The sequence below is a fragment of the Zeus faber genome (genome assembly GCF_960531495.2).
Source record: "Zeus faber genome assembly, chromosome: 9".
NCBI lineage: Eukaryota > Metazoa > Chordata > Actinopteri > Zeiformes > Zeidae > Zeus > Zeus faber.
Window position 1 is genome coordinate 30,134,186 of NC_137197.1, and position 19,185 is coordinate 30,153,370.

Below are 19,185 nucleotides of genomic sequence, written 5' to 3' on the forward strand. Positions count from 1 at the left end.
AGCGAAAGGCTCAATTGGCTATCCAAGAAATCTCTCCTGGCCAGTGATGTCAATGTTCCCCAAAGATGGTGGACATATTTCACAACTCTGAGGCAAAACAATGGCGGACGTATTCAACAACTCTGAGGTAGAGCAATAGATCCCATAGATGGTGGACTTATCCCACACCCCTGCTATTCACTGTAAACAGGAAAATGGACACATTAGAATGGTTGCGATTTCTGATTAGGCCAACGTGCATTGAGTGACGGGTAAGCCTTTTTGGAAGTCAGGTAAGTGTTTTTGTAAAGTCATAATCTGAAGAACTTGCCAAGATCAAGCATTGAAACGTAAATGGTCTGTGAAAGCATATAAAGAAAATAAAGAAACAAGTTGTCATGGGCTAAGTGGGCTCATCCAAACACTTACCTGAAAGGCTTGGGGAGGAATAGTTTTGTTTGTGTGACTTGACTTGCCACAGTAAGTTTCTTACCAATGAGCATCAACATGCTAGAGGTTGTGATATTGTGATCTGATACAAAATATTTCTTAACTCCATGGCTCTTAAAGGCCTGTCATTTTAAATTTCAGAATGGATGGGACTATTCTATGGTTAGATTTGCAACAGTATGGAAGTGACATCATGCAAAATTAGGTATTCGCCATCATGTCTACCTCACTTGTCCATTAAAATATTACAGTTTCATTAAAGAGATCATTTGGAGTGGTGGCAGGAGTGTTCTTTGAAGAAAGTGAGGTGTAACGATACGCTATCTATCAGGGATTTTAAATGCTTAGTATTCTTACATGAACTTTCAGGGTTCTTTAGGTCATAAAAATTAGTGAAATTACCATTCCCTCTGATTCTCTCTCAGTTTATAGGGCCAGCAATGATAGCTCATCACAGATCAGTGTGGATTTGTGTGTTTTGACCCTGTGATAGATAGGCCCACTCCGTCATCGCATTCATCCTAAGAAGTATTTGGTGTACAATAGTAGCACATAGAACTCATTATTTGCATGTTTTATTGTTTATCTTGCTCTCATATCCACCCATGATCACTTTGGGGGAAAATCTCAGCATGCATAGCACGAGCAAAGTGCAGTTGTGGCTTTACAAAAAGAGTCTATGTTCTTATCAGATCATTCTACAAATTAAGCAGCCTATAAAATATTCTCTCTCAAATCAGAATAGCCATTCAACCAAATAACTTGTATTGTGTGTAGATATTTTACACTTTATCACCATATCAAACCGTTTTAACATCAGAATATAAAGTTTGAAGGACTAGTTTAACGAAATGATTGCTGCAACACAAACACTAATTAAAGGTGTGAATGTTTTGGTGTCATCCCTGTTCCCTATTCTCTGAACGCCCTGTGCCTGGTGGTTCACACCTGCAAGAACTGGGAACTCATTAGCACTGTCTTCAAGCAGTCAGCTCGAAAACAGAGGAACTTGTTATTATCCAAGGCTTTCGAGATGTGTCCTATGTGCTCTTCCTAATGGGGAAAAACAAATCAGAGACCCATCGCTGAGCTGATAACACAATAATCAACCAGACACCACAGTGGCAAGTCATGACATTATAGTGAAAAAAACATGAAATAATTGCATGATATTATTTCAGGTCCCACTCACCACATTAATCTAATGCAAAGGACCAAGTTAGACATAATAACTTGAAGCATTAAAGATTGACCTGGCAATGACTGGCTCTAATATTTTGATCATTATGGGGAGATCTCACGGACACTTAGTAAACTTCATCAAAGATAGAAAACAAGAAGAAAACATTTTGCTCAAAAATTAATGCACTTTTATAACACCCTAAAAATACAGCTGTGTCTTTGTTTCTGGGATAATAATTACAAATTCCCAAGTAGCACTATGATAACTAGCACGAGAGCCCAATATGGGCAGTTGGCCGTAAAGTAGCGGCGTCTGCCAAAAATGACATAATGTAAAGTACAAATAGTATACAGTAACAAGTTGCACATTAAATTGTATACAAATGATTTTTCTAAAATAAATATTCTCAAAAACATAACAATCTGTTGAATTCCACTTTTAGCATACATTTTTTACAATTGAATAAAAAAAGTAATAAAATGAGCAGAGTTCTGCATTAAAATTTCCTACAAACTCAACCTCAAGTTTGGTTTAGATGTGTGGAATTCAATCCAAATCTCTCATATGCATATGGTGTGAAATAAGGGTTGAAGATGCGGAAAGGAACACACAGGGTTTTTTTCTTTTGTTCAAAGTGGAGGAAGATAAAAATACATCTAAATTACATTAATTAACAATAATTAACGTTACCCACAATGAAATTCATCTTAATTAAAAACATTACCCACAATGCTGCTTCATTACTATGGCGGAGAAAGAAAGGAGCGAGCATCACAGAATGTCACTCTCATCCTGTGGCCCCTACACTAATTGTGCGGCTCCCCATAGCAGTTGTGGCCCTAAACAATCGCAGAGTGTTTATGCCAGCGGCCGGCCCTGCCTACATCCATGGTATTTCCTGGTACTTTCCCATCCAGTAGTAGTCCCTCAACATCCAAGGTACTTCCCCTCCATTTCTCAGTACTTTTCTATATTGAAGATACTTCCTTATATCCAGGGGACCTCGCTACATCCACGGTAGCTCAGGAGGTAGAGCTGGTCTTCTAGTGATCTAAAGGTTGCTGGTTTGATCCCAGGCTCCTCCTGCTAGCCTGCTGTAGTGTCCTTGATCAAGACACTTAACCCCTAATTGCTCCTGATGGCTGCGTCCGTCGGTGTTTGAATAATTGTAAGTCGCTTTGGATAAAAGTGTCTGCTAAATGATGTAGTGGTACCCAAACCTTTCACAGTCCAGTACCCTTTCACACCGCCAGCTGTGTACCTCCTTTACAGGGCCGGCTCTAGCCATTTTGCTCCTGTAGGCCAACTGTTGACGGGGTGGGGGGAAAGAGAGTGACGGAGAAAGTGTCCCTATTACACTTGTTTTGTTCCGTAAGGAGAGGTAAAATCGAAATAACCTACATCTAGACGGGCACCCCATCATCGTCGTGCGCATTGTCTGTACCGTCGAAGAGGGAGACAGCTGTGCAAATTGCACACTGATTGCTACCTCTCTGCGCACCGAGCCCTGAACCATTTGAAAATGTAAATACTTTTTTTTTATGAACCCCTGACTTCACACTGTTCCCCAGTTTGGGAATAGCTGGTTAAGTGCATTATCAGACGTGATTTTCTAATCTTATTTTTTTATTTGCAGCATTCTGTAAATATCATGGGGGAGAGACCTGAGTGGCCGCAGCTTCATCATATGCCATCAATGTATGCATCAGAATTTCTAGATTAATATAGCATTATCTTATATGAATTTGGGGCAGTAGCTCAGGAGGTAGAGTGGGTGATAAAAGATTTGGATGCCGGCTCCTCCTGGTATTGTGCTGAAGTGTCCTTGGACCCCTAACTGCTCTCAATGCACAGGTGTGGGCCTTGCACGGCTGCTGCCGCTATCAATGTATGTACAGTGGGGCAAAAAAGTATTTAGTCAGCCACCAATTGTGCAAGTTCTCCCACTTAAAAAGATGAGAGAGGCCTGTAATTTTCATCATAGGTACACTTCGACTATGAGAGACAGAATGGGGGGAAAGAATCCAGGAAATCACATTGTAGGATTTTTAATGAATTAATTGGTAAATTCCTTGGTAAAATAGGTATTTGGTCACCTACAAACAAGCAAGATTTCTGGCTTTCACAGACCTGTTACTTTTTCTTTAAGAGGCTCCTCTGTCCTCCACTCGTTACCTGTATTAATGGCACCTGTTTGAACTCGTTATCAGTATAAAAGACACCTGTCCACAACCTCAAACAGTCACACTCCAAACTCCACTATGGCCAAGACCAAAGAGCTGTCAAAGGACACCAGAAACAAAATTGTAGACCTGCACCAGGCTGGGAAGACTGAATCTGCAATAGGTAAGCAGCTTGTTGTGAAGAAATCAACTGTGGGAGCAATTATTAGAAAATGGAAGACATACAAGACCACAGATAATCTCCCTCGATCTGGGGCTCCACGCAAGATCTCACCTCGTGGGGTCAAAATGATCACAAGAACGGTGAGCAAACATCCCAGAACCACACGGGGGGACCTAGTGAATGACCTGCAGAGAGCTGGGACCAAAGTAACAAAGGCTACCATCAGTAACACACTACGCCGCCAGGGACTCAAATCCTGCAGTGCCAGACGTGTCCCCCTGCTTAAGCCAGTACATGTCCAGGCCCGTCTGAAGTTTGCTAGAGAGCATTTGGATGATCCAAAAGAGGATTGGGAGAATGTCATATGGTCAGATAAAACCAAAATATAACTTTTTGGTAAAACCTCAACTTGTCGTGTTTGGAGGAGAAAGAAAGCTGAGTTGCATCCAAAGAACACCATACCTACTGTGAAGCATGGGGGTGGAAACATCATGCTTTGGGGCTGTTTTTCTGCAACGGACCAGGACGACTGATCCGTGTAAAGGAAAGAATGAATGGGGCCATGTATCGTGAGATTTTGAGTGAAAACCTCCTTCCATCAGCAAGGGCATTGAAGATGAAACATGGCTGGGTCTTTCAGCATGACAATGATCCTAAACACACCGCCCGGGCAACGAAGGAGTGGCTTCGTAAGAAGCATTTCAAGGTCCTGGAGTGGCCTAGCCAGTCTCCAGATCTCAACCCCATAGAAAATCTTTGGAGGGAGTTGAAAGTCCGTGTTGCCCAGCGACAGCCCCAAAACATCACTGCTCCAGAGGAGATCTGCATGGAGGAATGGACCAAACTACCAGCAACAGTGGGTGAAAATCTTGTGAAGACTTACAGAAAACGTTTGACCTCTGTCATTGCAAACAAAGGGTATATAACAAAGTATTGAGATGAACTTTTGTTATTGACCAAATACTTATTTTCCACCATAATTTGCAAATAAATTCTTTAAAAATCAGACAATGTGATTTTCTGGATTTTTTTTCTCATTTTGTCTCTCATAGTTGAGGTTTACCTATGATGAAAATAACAGGCCTCTCTCATCTTTTTAAGTGGGAGAACTTGCACAATTGGTGGCTGACTAAATACTTTTTTTCCCCACTGTATGTATCAATGTATGCATCCTTTAGTGCGCATGCGCGAAGCTGCTTGCTGCCTGTTAGGTTTCTCCAACTTTTGAATCTGCTTTTAAATTTCTTAACTTTTATTCTCTTTTGTTGTTCTTGTTTTTTTTCACTCTAACTCTGTGAAGTCCTGCTCTCTCTAACAAAGTTTTTTTTAAGAAAGTTTTAGTGTTTTTTTCGTGTTGTTTTTGTTGTGCCGCTTCCACCGGTACACGCTGCCCTTGTTTACTCCGGAGAGCAGCTGATGCTAATGCCGGCCGGCATAGTGGCCAGACCAGCTGATATACCATCTGAACTCTGGAAGAAAACACACCGGGGATGCAGAGGAGGGAAGCAACGTCGGGGGATGAGTGGAGGGTCGAGACGGGACGGGCTTATGGAGAGGAGAAGATTTAAGCCATGTCTCCCCTCTGTTGTTATGGGAAACGTACGGTCTCTTAGCAACAAAATGGACGAGCTAACGGCGCTAACGCGGAGCCACACAGAGTACCGGGAGTGCAGTCTGATGTGTTTCACTGAGACATGGCTGCACAGGGACATTACGGACCAGAACGTCTCTGTTGATGGCTTCCACACCGCTGACCGAGATTGTAGCGAGAGCGGTAAGCGGAAAGGCGGGGAGCTTGCCGTTCTAGTTAACAGCAGATGGTGTAATCCTGGTCACATCACCATTAAAGAACAGCTCTGTAGCCCGGATGCTGACCTGCTGGCCGTTGGACTCCGTCCATACCATCTGCCTAGAGAGATCCCGCACGTCATCATTGTTGTCCTGTACATCCCTCCCTCGGCAAACCCAACATCTGCCTGCAACATCATACACACCACCATCTCCAAACTTCAAACTCAACACCCCAGTGCCCTCATCATCATGTCGGGAGACTTTAACCATGTCACCAAAAAATTATATTAAAATTAAATAGAGTAAAAGAGTGAAGTAAATACAAAAGATGTCCTTCTGTCCCTCTCTAGGTCCCTCTGTCTCTCTCTAGATATCTCTGTCTCTCTCTAGCTCCCCCTGTCCATCTCTAGCTCCTTCTGTCTCTTTCTAGCTCCCCACATACCTCTCTTGCACCCTCTGTCTCTCTCTAGCTCCCGATGTCTCTCTCTAGCTTCCTCTGTCCCTCTCTAGCTCCCTCTGTCTCTCTCTAGCTCCCTCTATCCCTCTCTAGCTCCCTTTGTCCCTATCTCACTCCCTCTGTCTCTCTGTTGCTCCCTGTGTCTCTCTAGCTCCCTCTATCCCTCTCTAGCCCTCTCTGTCCCTCACTAGCTCCATCTGTCTCTCTCTAGCTCACTGTCTCTCTCGAGCTCTCTCTGTCCCTCTCTAGCTCCTTCTATCCCTCTCTAGCTCCCTCCGTCTCTCTCTAGCTCCCTCTGTCCCTCCCTCTGTCTCTCTGTATTCCCTGTCTCTATCTATAGCTCCCTCCCTCTGTCTATCTGTCATAAAGTAAGTAGTAGTGTCTCAGAGCGCATTGAGACAAACTGAGCACTGCACTCACAATCTTCACTAAAAACACACCACCGAGGGAGACCTAGAGAGAGGGATAATGACCAACAATGTCAGATTTGTTGCAATTATAACAAAAATGTGTCTTCTATCACAGACAATTTATTTGGTTATACTCCGATCAGTCACAACATTATGACAGGTGAAATGAATAACATTGCTCATCCTGTTACAATGGCACCTATCAAGGGGTGGGACATACTGTAGGCAGCAAGTGAACAGTCAGTTTTTGATGTTGATGTATTGGAAGCAGGAAAAATTTGCAAGCGTAAGGATCTGAGCGACGTTGACAAGGCCCAAATTGTGATGGCTGACCCCTGTCCACCATCAAAGAGACTACAATGGGCACATGAGCATCAGAACTGGACCATTGAGGAATGGAAGAAGGTGGCCTGATCTGATGAATCACTTTTTCTTCTAAATCATGTGGATGGCTGGTGTTAAGGTCCGATCCGATCGGGCATCTGTGGGATGTGCTCGAACAACAAGCCTGATCCATGGGGGCCCCACCTCACACCCTACAGAGCTTAAAGGTCCTGCTGCTAACATCTTGGTGCCAGATAACGTAGGACACCTTCAGAGGTCTTGTGAAGTCCATGCCTCGATGGGTCAGAGCAATTTGGGCAGCAGAAGGGGGTGCTACACAATGTTAGTAGTTATTAGTGGTGGTTTTTAAGGTTGTGGCTGATCAGTCTATGTCAGGGGTGCCCACTCTTATCGGCTTGCGAGCTACTTTTAAAATGACCAGGTCAAAATGATCTAACTTCATTTAAAAAATGCTAAATATATTTATTTATATATGTATATATAAATAAATGTTATGTATATATGTATATACTGAGTATACTTGATATATACAATATATGTTGGCGTACCTTGCATCCCTGCATGAACCCTTACGGCACAATAGCATTAAATACATTTCTGGTCACTACCTTACTCTGATGACTTGCATTGAATGGAGCTGCCAAGGGTTGCATAGGACAGTAGCTGCTGGTAGCCAGCCTCAAGCAGCTTCCAAATGATCATCCGTCATGGTGGAACGCTATTTCAACTCAATAATCTTCATGTGGGAAAAGGCTGACTCACATAAATAAGTAGAGCCGAATAATGCAGTCAAGGAGGTAGCACATTTCCTCATGTTTGGGTACTTTTCCTCTGTGATTAAGTTCCAAAACTGTCCATGAGCCCTGGACTTGAGCTGAATGTCAGCCTGTAGTGTCAACATCTCATCCTCCACTGCAGTTGAGTTCAGGTGAAACAGTGTTGCAATTTTTGATGCGAGTAAATCAACCTCAACATCTTCCCTCAATGGGCAGCACATAAATGTAGCGATTGGCTCGAGTAAAGTAAAGTCTTGAAACCGTTTGTCAAAGTCTGACAGACAGTTTTCAATCTGCTCTGTGTAGCGTGCACTGTCAAGTTGCGCACATGCCTTCCCTTGAGTCTCCAGCTCTGATGCGAGGCTTTGAAAGTTCCCCAAATCATGGCACTGCAGTTTTGAGGACAGAAGTTGCACTACTGAACTGAACTGATCATGCTGACCACGGTTTTGTCTTTTCCTTGAAGATTTTATTTTATTTTTTATTTTTTTATTTTTTTTTTGAATGGCGTGCAATCTACCCGCACTACCTTCGCGATCTACCGGTTGATCCTCAATAAAACCTACAGCATTGCAGATAGGCCTTGAACATCATTACGTCACAGACATCCCACCGTCACACCAACTAACCTGGACCCTGTGTATTGCTGCCTGCAGCGATATTTTATTATTATTATTATTATTATTATTATTATTAATAATAAACTGTAAGATACCCAGTAATGAAATACAGTAAAATAACTTTGCGCTGTTTTGTGAATGCGGTATTTTGTCAAGATAATTAAGAGATTACTCATGTCATTGTGTCAGCTTGTTCTTGGTATTAGAAACCAAATAGCATTTTTTTTAAATATAATATCAAATGAGAATGTATACAGTAAGGAAATAATCTTGCCAAGTTTTTTTAAGAACAGTTCCAATACAAATTTATCTGGGTAATGCTAAAAATTGGATATGTTAAAATGCCTTTATGATCAAGCAATTGTAAGTGAGGATGTTGAGCTAAAGAACACAATAATCCAGCGAACTTTAGTCTCAGAATCCGCAATAATTCAAAATCATAATTATTCTTTTCACATGGTAATGTATATTTTTAATGTGGCCCTATTACCTTTCCGTGGTGAAAAACCTGAGAGCCTGCACTTCAAATAAATGTTCATTCTTCTTCAGAAAGTGTTTTGGTTTTGAGCATATCTCAAAAATACCTGTAAACATAAAATAGATAAACAAATAAAATAATACATTTTGCTGTGGCCACCCCTGCAATTGCTTCGAAGACGCCCAAGGGCCGCGGAGGCTGATCGAGAGTCACAACCAATGTCCTTCAAATGGTGGCGCCACAAAAAGGCTGACTCCGCCAAAAACAAGAAAAGAGAAGACGAAGCCGTGAGGCCGCCTCGAGGGAGGACCGGGCCGAGCGGAACGCCGCGATGGAAGCTTTAGACCCTTTTTAAAACTCGGTTCCTGGCGAGTAACGCAGTGGGAAAAAAAAAAAGTCGTCCGATTCTCGAACTCTTCGTTCACTTCATTCGGTCGGTGAGTGAGGGAGGACTTCCGGTGATCGGTGAACGAGAGCGGAGTTCTTACGGGAATAACGCGAACGGTGGATTTGCCGAACATCTTGGAAGCCTCAATCGCTCCAAGTGAATCACTTAAGAAACGTACTTGCGTCCAAATTATTTATTGTGAATGCAAAGTGTTAATCGGCCATATTTTATGTGAATTATGGCAAATGGCTTGTTTTGAATGTTTTTCCACATTTAATGAGGTCCTCTGTGATCATTTAACAATCACAACATACAGTTTGCCATAAGAGGTATTCACAAACAAAAAAATACACAATGTAAAATGATTTATTGATGGTGAGTATGGTGAACAGTCAACATTAACGTTAATCACACACACACACACACACACACACACATATATATATATATATATATATACACACACACACACACACACACACACACCTAAGTTACTTACTTGGTGTTAAGACCAGTTCCAAAACTCGAACAATTGATTTATTTATTTTTGCCCAGAGTTACTCCCGAGTCATTAAAAAAAAGCCAAACAAATCCAAAAGAGAGATTCGTTCGCTGCAAACAAATCGTTCACGAGTGTCGCGTCATCAGTCCGTAGTGCCACGTAAGAGTTTACTTCAGAGGAGCGACACGGGACGGAGCTGCACGGCAGCGCAAGGTGGGAACCGAAGGACACAGTATAAACAATATTTCCCCCCATTTCACGTGGATATAACAAACACTCACACAGGTGGGAGCTGTCCAAGCAGGTAACTGTCGATGTTAGCTAACGCCAGCACTGTGGTTCCGCTCCACGTTGGCGGCGTAACTTGCGTTGCAGAATAGAGGTTATTTATGCTTAGTTTTATTTCGAGATTGTCATGACGCTACCGGCGCCGTTGGCGCTGAGCTAACCTTGTCATAATGCGGCTTTTAAAAGAAAAAGTACGTGTTGGCCTATTTAGCCCCCTTCCACGTTCGAGCAGTTTGACATCCGAGCTGACCGAAGCCGACTGACTTTGTTCCAACTGTGGCGACTCTGCTAACGTCCGCACTGCTGCGGCCACGTACCGTACGTACTGACGTCAGCCATGGCGTTTCTCGAAGGAAATGTGATCATATGCCCTGTATTTTTTTCAACGCGTAATTGTCAATACCAGTGGACCCTCCGTTACCTTATGAACCATTTACTTTTCCTTAATAGTTCACGTTCCAGGCAGCCCATATTTGACAAGTCAACTGGTGTCCGTTTGTCCTGTTACACGCGTTGTAGTGATGCAAGATTTGCAACGATTCGTTCGTAGTGAACGCATGAAGTGAGTCGGGAGTCCCTCCAGCAAAAGAAAGACATTTGTGTGTTTCAATTTTCTGTTCACGACTTGGTAACTGCTGCCCGGCACACACGCATTTTACGCGAGGCTCAACCCTCGATTTGCGAACGGCAAGAGCAACGCGTCCAAACAAGTTCCTTGAGTTTGTATTGATCGAGCGGGGCTAGCGGTGGAATCTTGGGCTAAATTAATCTAGAAAATGGCCAAGGCATTTGACTTAATTCATGTGCAATGTGAGGAAAATACATTTACATTTCGCACTCCACCTTGCATAATTTTGAGAGAATGGGGCTAAAATTTAATTTGAGATCTACACTTTGCTTTCTCCCGCCTAAATCAACGATTTTGACAGAATTAAATGTTGTCTTTGCAAGAATTCCGTGTCCAACAGAGCCGAACAGACTCTCCTCACTCAATTGGTGTCCCCCCTCGCTCACAGGTTGGTTGTACCAACTGAATCAAATGACCCCTCAATCACTCGTCCGAAACCAGTTTTTATTTTATTTTTTTGTTTTTTTCCCCCAAGAGTCAAACCTTTCAGCGGCCGTCTACCATGTTTATAGACAGAACAATGCCCTGTATTTTCACTCCGTGGAAATGAGATCAGGGCAGTCTTGATCATGAAACTTTAATTGACGATTAATCATCACGGAGATTAGTTAACCGATCAATTAACAATTGGATGGTCTTAAACTTGTAATAATATGTCTTCGTATTGCAGAATAGCCATGTATTGGAATCAAAGATGGGAACATAAAAATTCTGGTAGATACGTAGACAAACAGTCTTCAACTTAACTGACGGCATTCTTAAGCAAGTCAAATGACATCCGGATGTTCCATGCGTTTACATTTGTGTCGGTTAACTGACGTATATAGCACTTCAACTAAACAGACTGAAGTGTCCTACAAGTCATTTATGAAGCGTAATTTGTAGAGATGCACTGATTGCAATTTCTTGGCCAATTCCAATTTTCATTCAATTGTATGTTCATAATAAAACAATGACGATTAAATAACTTTTTACAATGTCATCCGATCATTGAGTTTGTATCGGTGATCGGATAAATCAGATTTTCTTATAATTTGGTCTCATTGGGTATATTTGCTGTACGTCATTGACAAATACATTGCGTGATCTGATTACGCTCATGTGATTGGACAGCTGCACATATGGACTATCACTGCAATTTTCAGTTACCACAATAGTGAGATTGCTGATTTTGACACTGTTTATTATTGTTATTCACTATGGAACAAGAAACTGTCCAGGAGTTCCAATAAAATAGAATATGGGACTACCACCAAGTTTCAGTATAACCTTTCTATGATATTTATATGGTACTTGCAATAAATTGCAAATAATTGCAAAAAAAAAAAAAATAGCCGACTCTTCTCTCTCGTTCACGAGAGCCCTCCTTTGCTCACAATGCATTAAACAATCGAATCAAATTGAACGACTAATTTTACTGAGTGACTCGTCAAGAATCTCAAAAAAGAATCTTTCATCATGAGCAGAACTTGTGACGTGCACTACGAACAACCAGAGCAGATGCTCTGCTGTAGTGACAGTGATAGATACGCAGATACGCTGCACAGTTTTTGAACATAATAAAACATTTATCTCATATTTTTTGTTTACCTTGAAGTACATACAAACACCCAACATTGCCTTTCTTTACTATAGGATCCGTATCTACTGGACCGAATCGCAATGCAGAATTTGGTGCCTAATTTCGGTGTCACGCCCCAGTTGCCGCTTCAAATCTCCGCCCTCCGGTGCTCCAAAACTACCCCATGCACCTTTACTGACATTATCACTTGAAATCCTCTGTTTGATGCCGCTTTCCCCTCCTGTGCGATTTGCCTTGACACCTTCAGTTGTTTAATATGCAACATGTGAAAAGAAGTACGTTTTGGGTCCTGTGTGTCCTCTGAGGGAGCTATCAGGGTGCAATTTGCCCCCCTTGTCTCCTTCTGGAGACATAGGAGAGGGAAATGTTCCTCTTTATAAAGCAAATAAAAACATTGTTTTTATTTTAGATGTATTTTATTTTACTCAATCTCCTTAATAATCAATACAAAAAAAGCAACGTGCTTAACGGGGACACTCTCCCAGTCACTCACTCACCACACAGTGGTGTAGACACTAATATTAAAGGTTGATACATTTTTGTTAATGTATTGTTTTTTGACTTTTGAGTAGCTTGGTACCCTTGTAGTGAATGTAGCATGTGCAAGTAGCCATACTGTATGTACCAAAGTTTCAGTTAGAAAGAATTGGTGCTGGTCAATGTGTTTTGGGAGATTTCAATTTCCTGGAAAAATGGGAGAGATTCCAGTCAAATCTTACATTTATTGAGATTAAAAACAATTCATAGGCAGGCTATATAGAGAATGACATCATCTAGGCATGTGGATATATAATATTTTCTACTGAATATTCGAAATAAAATAAGTCCCGTCAGTTAAGCTATTTTAAAAATCAATTGGTAAATATTACGAATAATACTTCTTGAAATCAAATAATTTTAGTTCATGAACAATAAGTAACAAGTACAGCCGCTTTATTTAACATTTCACTAAAATAACATTGTGATAAAAACAAAATAAATATGGCAGGTAGGTCTAAATAAATTATAAAGTTTGTGGTCTTCGTCGGGACATCCCTTCAATATTTACCATCTTACCGAACTTAAATAGCCAATAAAACATAGATGATGTAGGGGTCATGGCAGACAACTTGACAGTAGTGGTGGTATGTAGTGTGTATTGGGGGCGTGTCTGAGCAGTGAAGCACAGGGGCACTGCAATGATTTAATCTGGGCCTGCCGATACATTTGAAAGGTGTGACTGAATGAGTTGATTGAAATTGGGCTGCTCAAATAACACCTGATATGTTTTTATAGAGACTTGTACTTTCACCTCAAGGTCAATTTTGCCTGGACCAAGTTGAATTTCCATTTCAAAATAGAGCTAATGCTTTACCTATGCCAATTAATATGAGTACCTATACACATTATGGGAGTGACTTAAAGGGTTGAATTAACTTGGGCCACTCAAACACTCATATACTGTGTGTGTATATATACACACACACACACACACATACACACACCGATCAGCTACAACCTTTAAACCACTGACAGGTGAAGTGAACCACTGATAATGTTTGATTATCTGATATCTGATATAACTGATATCGTTCCATATGAGGCGGCAAGTGAACAGTCAGTTGTTGAAGTTGATGTGTTGAAGCAGGAAAAACGGGAAAACGTAAAGATCTGAGCGACTTTGACAAAGGCCAAATCGTTAGGGCTGGACGACTGGGTCAGGGCATCCCCAAAATGGCAGGTCTTGTGGGGTGCTCCCTGTAGACAGTGGTTAGTACCTACCGAAAGTGGTCCAAGGAAGGACAACCGGTGAACCGGCGACAGGGTCATGGGCTCACTGATGTGTGTCGGGAGCGAAGGCGAGCCCGTCTGGTCCAATCCCACATAAGAGCTAATGCAGCGCAAATTACTGAAATAGTTTATTCTGGCTATGATAGAAAGGTTTCAAAGCACAGTGCATCGCAGCTTGCTGCTTATGGGGCTGCGTAAATGTAGACCGGTGAGATTGCCCATGCTGACCCCTGTTCACCGCCAAAAGTGCCTACAATGGGCATGTGAACATCAGAGCTGGACCATGGACCATTGGAAGAAGGTGGTGTGTGTGTGTGTGTGTGTGTGTGTGTGTGTGTGTGTGTGTGTGTGTGTGTGTGTGTGTGTGTGTGTGTGTGTGTGTGTGTGTGTGTGTGTGTGTGTGTGTGTGTGTGTGTGTGGACTTTTATGTCTGACACTGATCAGCCAGTCATGGGTGATCAAACTGAAAATCTGCCAATTCCTGTCACCGGCCGATCAATCGGTACATCTCTCATAACGACAGGAGAAAATGTGTCCAAATGATGTACAGGTACATCTCATAAAAATAGAATTTTGTGAAAAAGGTCTATTTTTTGTCACTCATTTCAGAAAGTGAAACCCATGTATTATATAGATTCATTACACGTAGAGTGAAATATTTCAAGCCTTTATTTCTTGAAATGTTGTTGATTGTGGCTATAGATAATGAAAACCCCAAATTCAGTGTCTCAGAAGATTAGAATATTGTGAAAAAGTCCAATATTGGAATGTCATGGTGTCACACCCTAATCAGCTAATGACCTCAAAACACCAGCAAAGGTTTCCTGAGCCTTTAAATTGTCTGGGTCATTAGGCTACACAATCATGGGGAAGACTGCTGACTTGAAATGTCCAGAAGACAGTCATTGACACTCTTCACAAGGAGGGTAAGCCACAAAAAGTCATTGCTAAAGAAGCTGGTTGTTCAGAGTGCTGTATCCAAGCATATTTATAGAAAGTTGAGTGGAAGGAAAAAGTGTGGTAGGAAAAGGTGCACCAGCAAAAGGGATAACCACAGCCTTGAGAGGATTGTCAAGCAAAATCCATTCAAGAATTTGGCGGAGCTTCACAAGGAGTGCACTGAGGCTGGAGTCAGTGCATCAAGAGCCACTACGCACAGATGAATCCGAGGCATGGGCTACAAATGTCGCATTCCTCGTGTCAAGCTACTCCTGAACCAGAGACAATGTCAGAAGCGTCTTACCTGGGCTGTGGAGAAAAAGAACTGGTCTGTCGCTCAGTGGTCCAAAGTCCTCTTTTCAGATGAAAGTAAATTTTGCATGTCATTTGGAAATCAAGGTCCCAGAGTCTGGAGGAAAAGTGGAGAGGCACAGAATCCACATTGCTTGAAGTCCAGTGTGAAGTTTCCACAGTCAGTGATGATTTGGGCTGCTGGTGTCATCTGCTGGTGTTGGTTCACTGTCTTTTCTGAAGGCCAGAGTCAACACAGCCATCTACCAGGACATTTTAGAGCACTTCATGCTTCCTTCTGCTGACAAGCTTTATGGAGATGCTGATTTCATTTTCCAGCAGGACTTGGCACCTGCCGATACTGCCAAAGGTACCAAAAGCTGGTTCAATGACCATGGTGTTACTGTGCTTGATTGGCCAGAAAACTCGCCTGATCTGAACCCCATAGATTCTCTATGGGGTATTGTCAAGAGGAAGATGAGACACCAGACCCAACAATGCAGATGACCTGAAGGCTGCTATCAAAGCAACCTGGGCTTCCATTACACCCGAGCAGTGCCACAGGCTGATCGTTTCCATGCCACGCCGCATTGATGCAGTAATTCATGTAAAAGGAGGCCCAACCAAGTACCGAGTGCATAGAAATGAACATACTTTTCAGAAGCCTGACATTTCTGTTTAAAATATCCTTTTTTTTTTATTGATCTTGTGTAATATTCTAATTTTCTGACACACTGAATTTTGGGTTTTCATTATCCATAGCCACAATCATCAAAATTTCAAGAAATTTGAAATATTTCACTCTGTGTAATGAATCTATATAATATATGGGTTTCACTTTCTGAAATGAGTGACAAAATATTGAACTTTTTCATGATATTCTAATTTTATGAGATGTGCAGTGTATACCACTGCCCCTGCTTGTTAAGGATTATCTGCAGGAAGCTGGGCGTGCCCAGCAGTTTTAAGCAATATCTCTTTATTCGCGACATGTAATACATACATTTAGCTACGGCACTTTGTTTTTACTAATAGAGGAGAGACCCACAGTTCCCTATACTATATTCAACTAATTTTACAGAGGGCAGAAGTAATGTCAGCTTAGTGGACAATACAGCAGACTTCCCTTGTTTGCACAGCAGGAAGCCTGATAATGCACAGTGGTATATAAATATATGGATAGATTTACTACTTCTTAGTAGCAAGGTCTTATTTGATTATTCTGTAGGTACGCAACTTTTCTACTCACACAAGAGACCCAGTGTGGAATTCCCTTCAAGTCTAAGGTGTTCTAATATTCCAAGCTAAAATTAGGTTTATGGAAAAAAATAACAATATTCTTCTATTTCCTCAGCTATCACAACAACTGTTGAGTTGTGCTGCGGAACAGTGGACGAGTAGAGAAGTGTAAAGCCCACTGGTTCCTGTGGGCGGCGGCGGCCCGTCCAGCGAAGGGAGACGCCATGAGGCAGCTGAAAGGCAAGCCCAAGAAGGAGACGTCCAAGGACAAGAAGGAGCGCAAGCAGGCAATGCAGGAGGCGCGGCAGCAGGTGGCCACGGTGGTGCTGCCCACACTGGCCTTGGTGGTGCTGCTGATTGTGCTGTTCGTCTATGTGGCCACCAGGCCTGATGCCATCGAGTAGCTTCGAGACCCCACCTACCCACTCCAACCAAGTAAATCGAAATGACACATGCCCAGGCATTTACAGCGGGGTCCACCCAAAGACCCCTCTCTCTCGCAGTTCTCCATCCCCCATGGCCCTGTCTCTTTCGGTATTTTGTTTTTCAGCCCCCGTTGAAAGTTTGAGCTACCTGCCTTAGACTGTTGTTTTAAACAACAACCTACTCCAAAGTGCAGTGTTCATTTTTTTTCTTCTGTCCCTCAACGGTAAATCAAAGCTGCAGAAAGTAACTGTGCTAGGTTGAGAAGTGTTTGCATCACCAGTGCCTTAAAGAGAGAAGGAAAGAAAAAAAGATGAAGAATGGATACAATGGATCCCATTTCATCACCGACCCTTCCAACGGCAGAGGGGTTCGCGTCCCAAAGAACCGCCTATCTCATGTTTACCAAAGGACTGGGTTTTCTAATTTTGGCAACAATTGTGTATTCAATCAGGAATATTTTGTCCAAAGTATTTTTATATACAGTATATATATTGTGTGAATGTATTGATGATGAAGAAATATAAGTCACACAGCAGGAACCTCATCACTAGCATTTAACGCTTAATACCAAACCTGTATGTCTGTGGTTTGTTTCCAAAAGCTATGTTGGCAGAAGTATTCTAACATGCTCGCAGACAGTCCTGCCTTGTTCAGCTTAGTGCAAGTGGAATACATTCTGACGTAATGTATATCTTTAGAAGACAAGTGAATGTGTCGTGTGAGGAACACACGAATAGGGATATACCATGTATTTCTTTCTCTGCAGTCCAATTACTTTACTCTCTTCCCTTAGGTTATTGACGACCGTGAGTATGGAATCACTTTTGACATCTGCGTAGATGCGACAATGTGCCTTATAACATTTGAGAATGTATTTCCACGAATAAAGGTGTTTTCCCAAGAATTTATGTCCACCCAGTGTCAAATTTTTAACACACTTCTATTCACAACACTATTCAAAAATCTTACTTCACCCCACTTTAATGACCCACTGCAATTTAATGCCACTGTTCTAGCGTCCACCTGCCTTTTGAGGAGTTCATAAAACAGTACTGAAACATGGTGATTTCCAATTACCCCCGGGAAGTGTTACAACTGACCCAGAATCTTCATCAAAACTAATTTGCATTTAAATGTTTTATCATTTGGTAAATGTTGGGACTGATTCTGCATGAGAGATTTCCTCAATAGAAGAGGTGTTATCAAGCGGATAAGCTGGAATCCCATCTTGGTCACGGGAGAAGAAAGGACAACCGCAACTGTGACCAGCAGAGGATGCCAGAGGACTTGGTGTCCAGCCACTGTTCGCCTTATCATATCAGTTCTATAGTATCAAGTTATTTCCCCTCCACAGTTATCAGTGGAACACACTGCCTTTATCAAAAAAGAAAACTTGCAAATGCGATGTCCTCAAATTGAAATCCGCTTTCTAACAAATCCACCCTGCAGGTTGCTGATACAGATTCGGCTGATTTCACCGCCACTGTCAATTTGCTCTTCCCATTGTCTGTTTAATCATTTTAAAAGTGGGTAATAGTTAAGACCCAGAGCTGCTCTCTGGACTCTGCATCCTTTTATTTGGATGTGCACTGTGAAGCCACCAGCAATGTGGTAACCTTTGCTTCTGTTACATGGCCATACAGACATTTCTAACATTAAAATTCCCCTGAAATTTGGATGGAAACGATTCTGGAAACTTAGAAACTCCTTCATCTACTTGCAATAATTCGGATGTGTACCTACTAATACAACTACTCCTACTGCTACAGCAACAATAACTTATACTATTACTTGCAATAACACGGATGAGTACTCCTAACTACAACTACTCCTGCCGCTATTACTACAACTAATACTACTACAACTTCTACTGATACAATAACAACTCATACTACCATTTGCAGTAATATTGATGATTACCCCAATTACTGTAACCACAATAATACAGTTGAGTTCTCCTATGATTGCAACTACTCTTACTGCTACTACTACAATTAATACTACTACAATTATTACTGCTACAATTACAACAACTCATACTACCCCTTGCAGTAATATTGATGAGTACTCCAACTATTACAACAACTCCTCCTACTACTCACAGTAATACAGATGAGTACTCCTAGTGCAACTACAACTGCAACAACAGTAACTACTACTGGCAATAATACAGATGAGTCCTACTACTACAACTACTCTTACTGCTACTACTATAATGAACACTACTACAACAACAACTACTACAACAACAACTCCGACTACTAATCGCAATAATACAGAGGAGTACTCCTACTACT

The 19,185-nt window shown here is 41.8% G+C and overlaps 1 protein-coding gene across 2 annotated transcripts; it reads left to right on the top strand.

Moving 5' to 3' along the window:
- Positions 1-9,878: 9,878 nt before the first annotated feature.
- smco4 (single-pass membrane protein with coiled-coil domains 4) lies at positions 9,879-17,786 on the top strand. Of its 2 annotated transcripts, none has more exons than XM_080006353.1 (2): positions 9,879-9,938; positions 16,578-17,786. In XM_080006353.1, the coding sequence occupies exon 2, from the start codon at positions 16,687-16,689 to the stop codon at positions 16,864-16,866; it is 180 nt and encodes a 59-aa protein (XP_079862479.1). In that variant the 5' UTR covers positions 9,879-9,938; positions 16,578-16,686; the 3' UTR covers positions 16,867-17,786. The 2 variants fall into 2 exon arrangements, with proteins under 2 accessions (XP_079862479.1, XP_079862480.1); XM_080006354.1 differs by having other exon boundaries at positions 9,910-10,029.
- Positions 17,787-19,185: the final 1,399 nt, after the last annotated feature.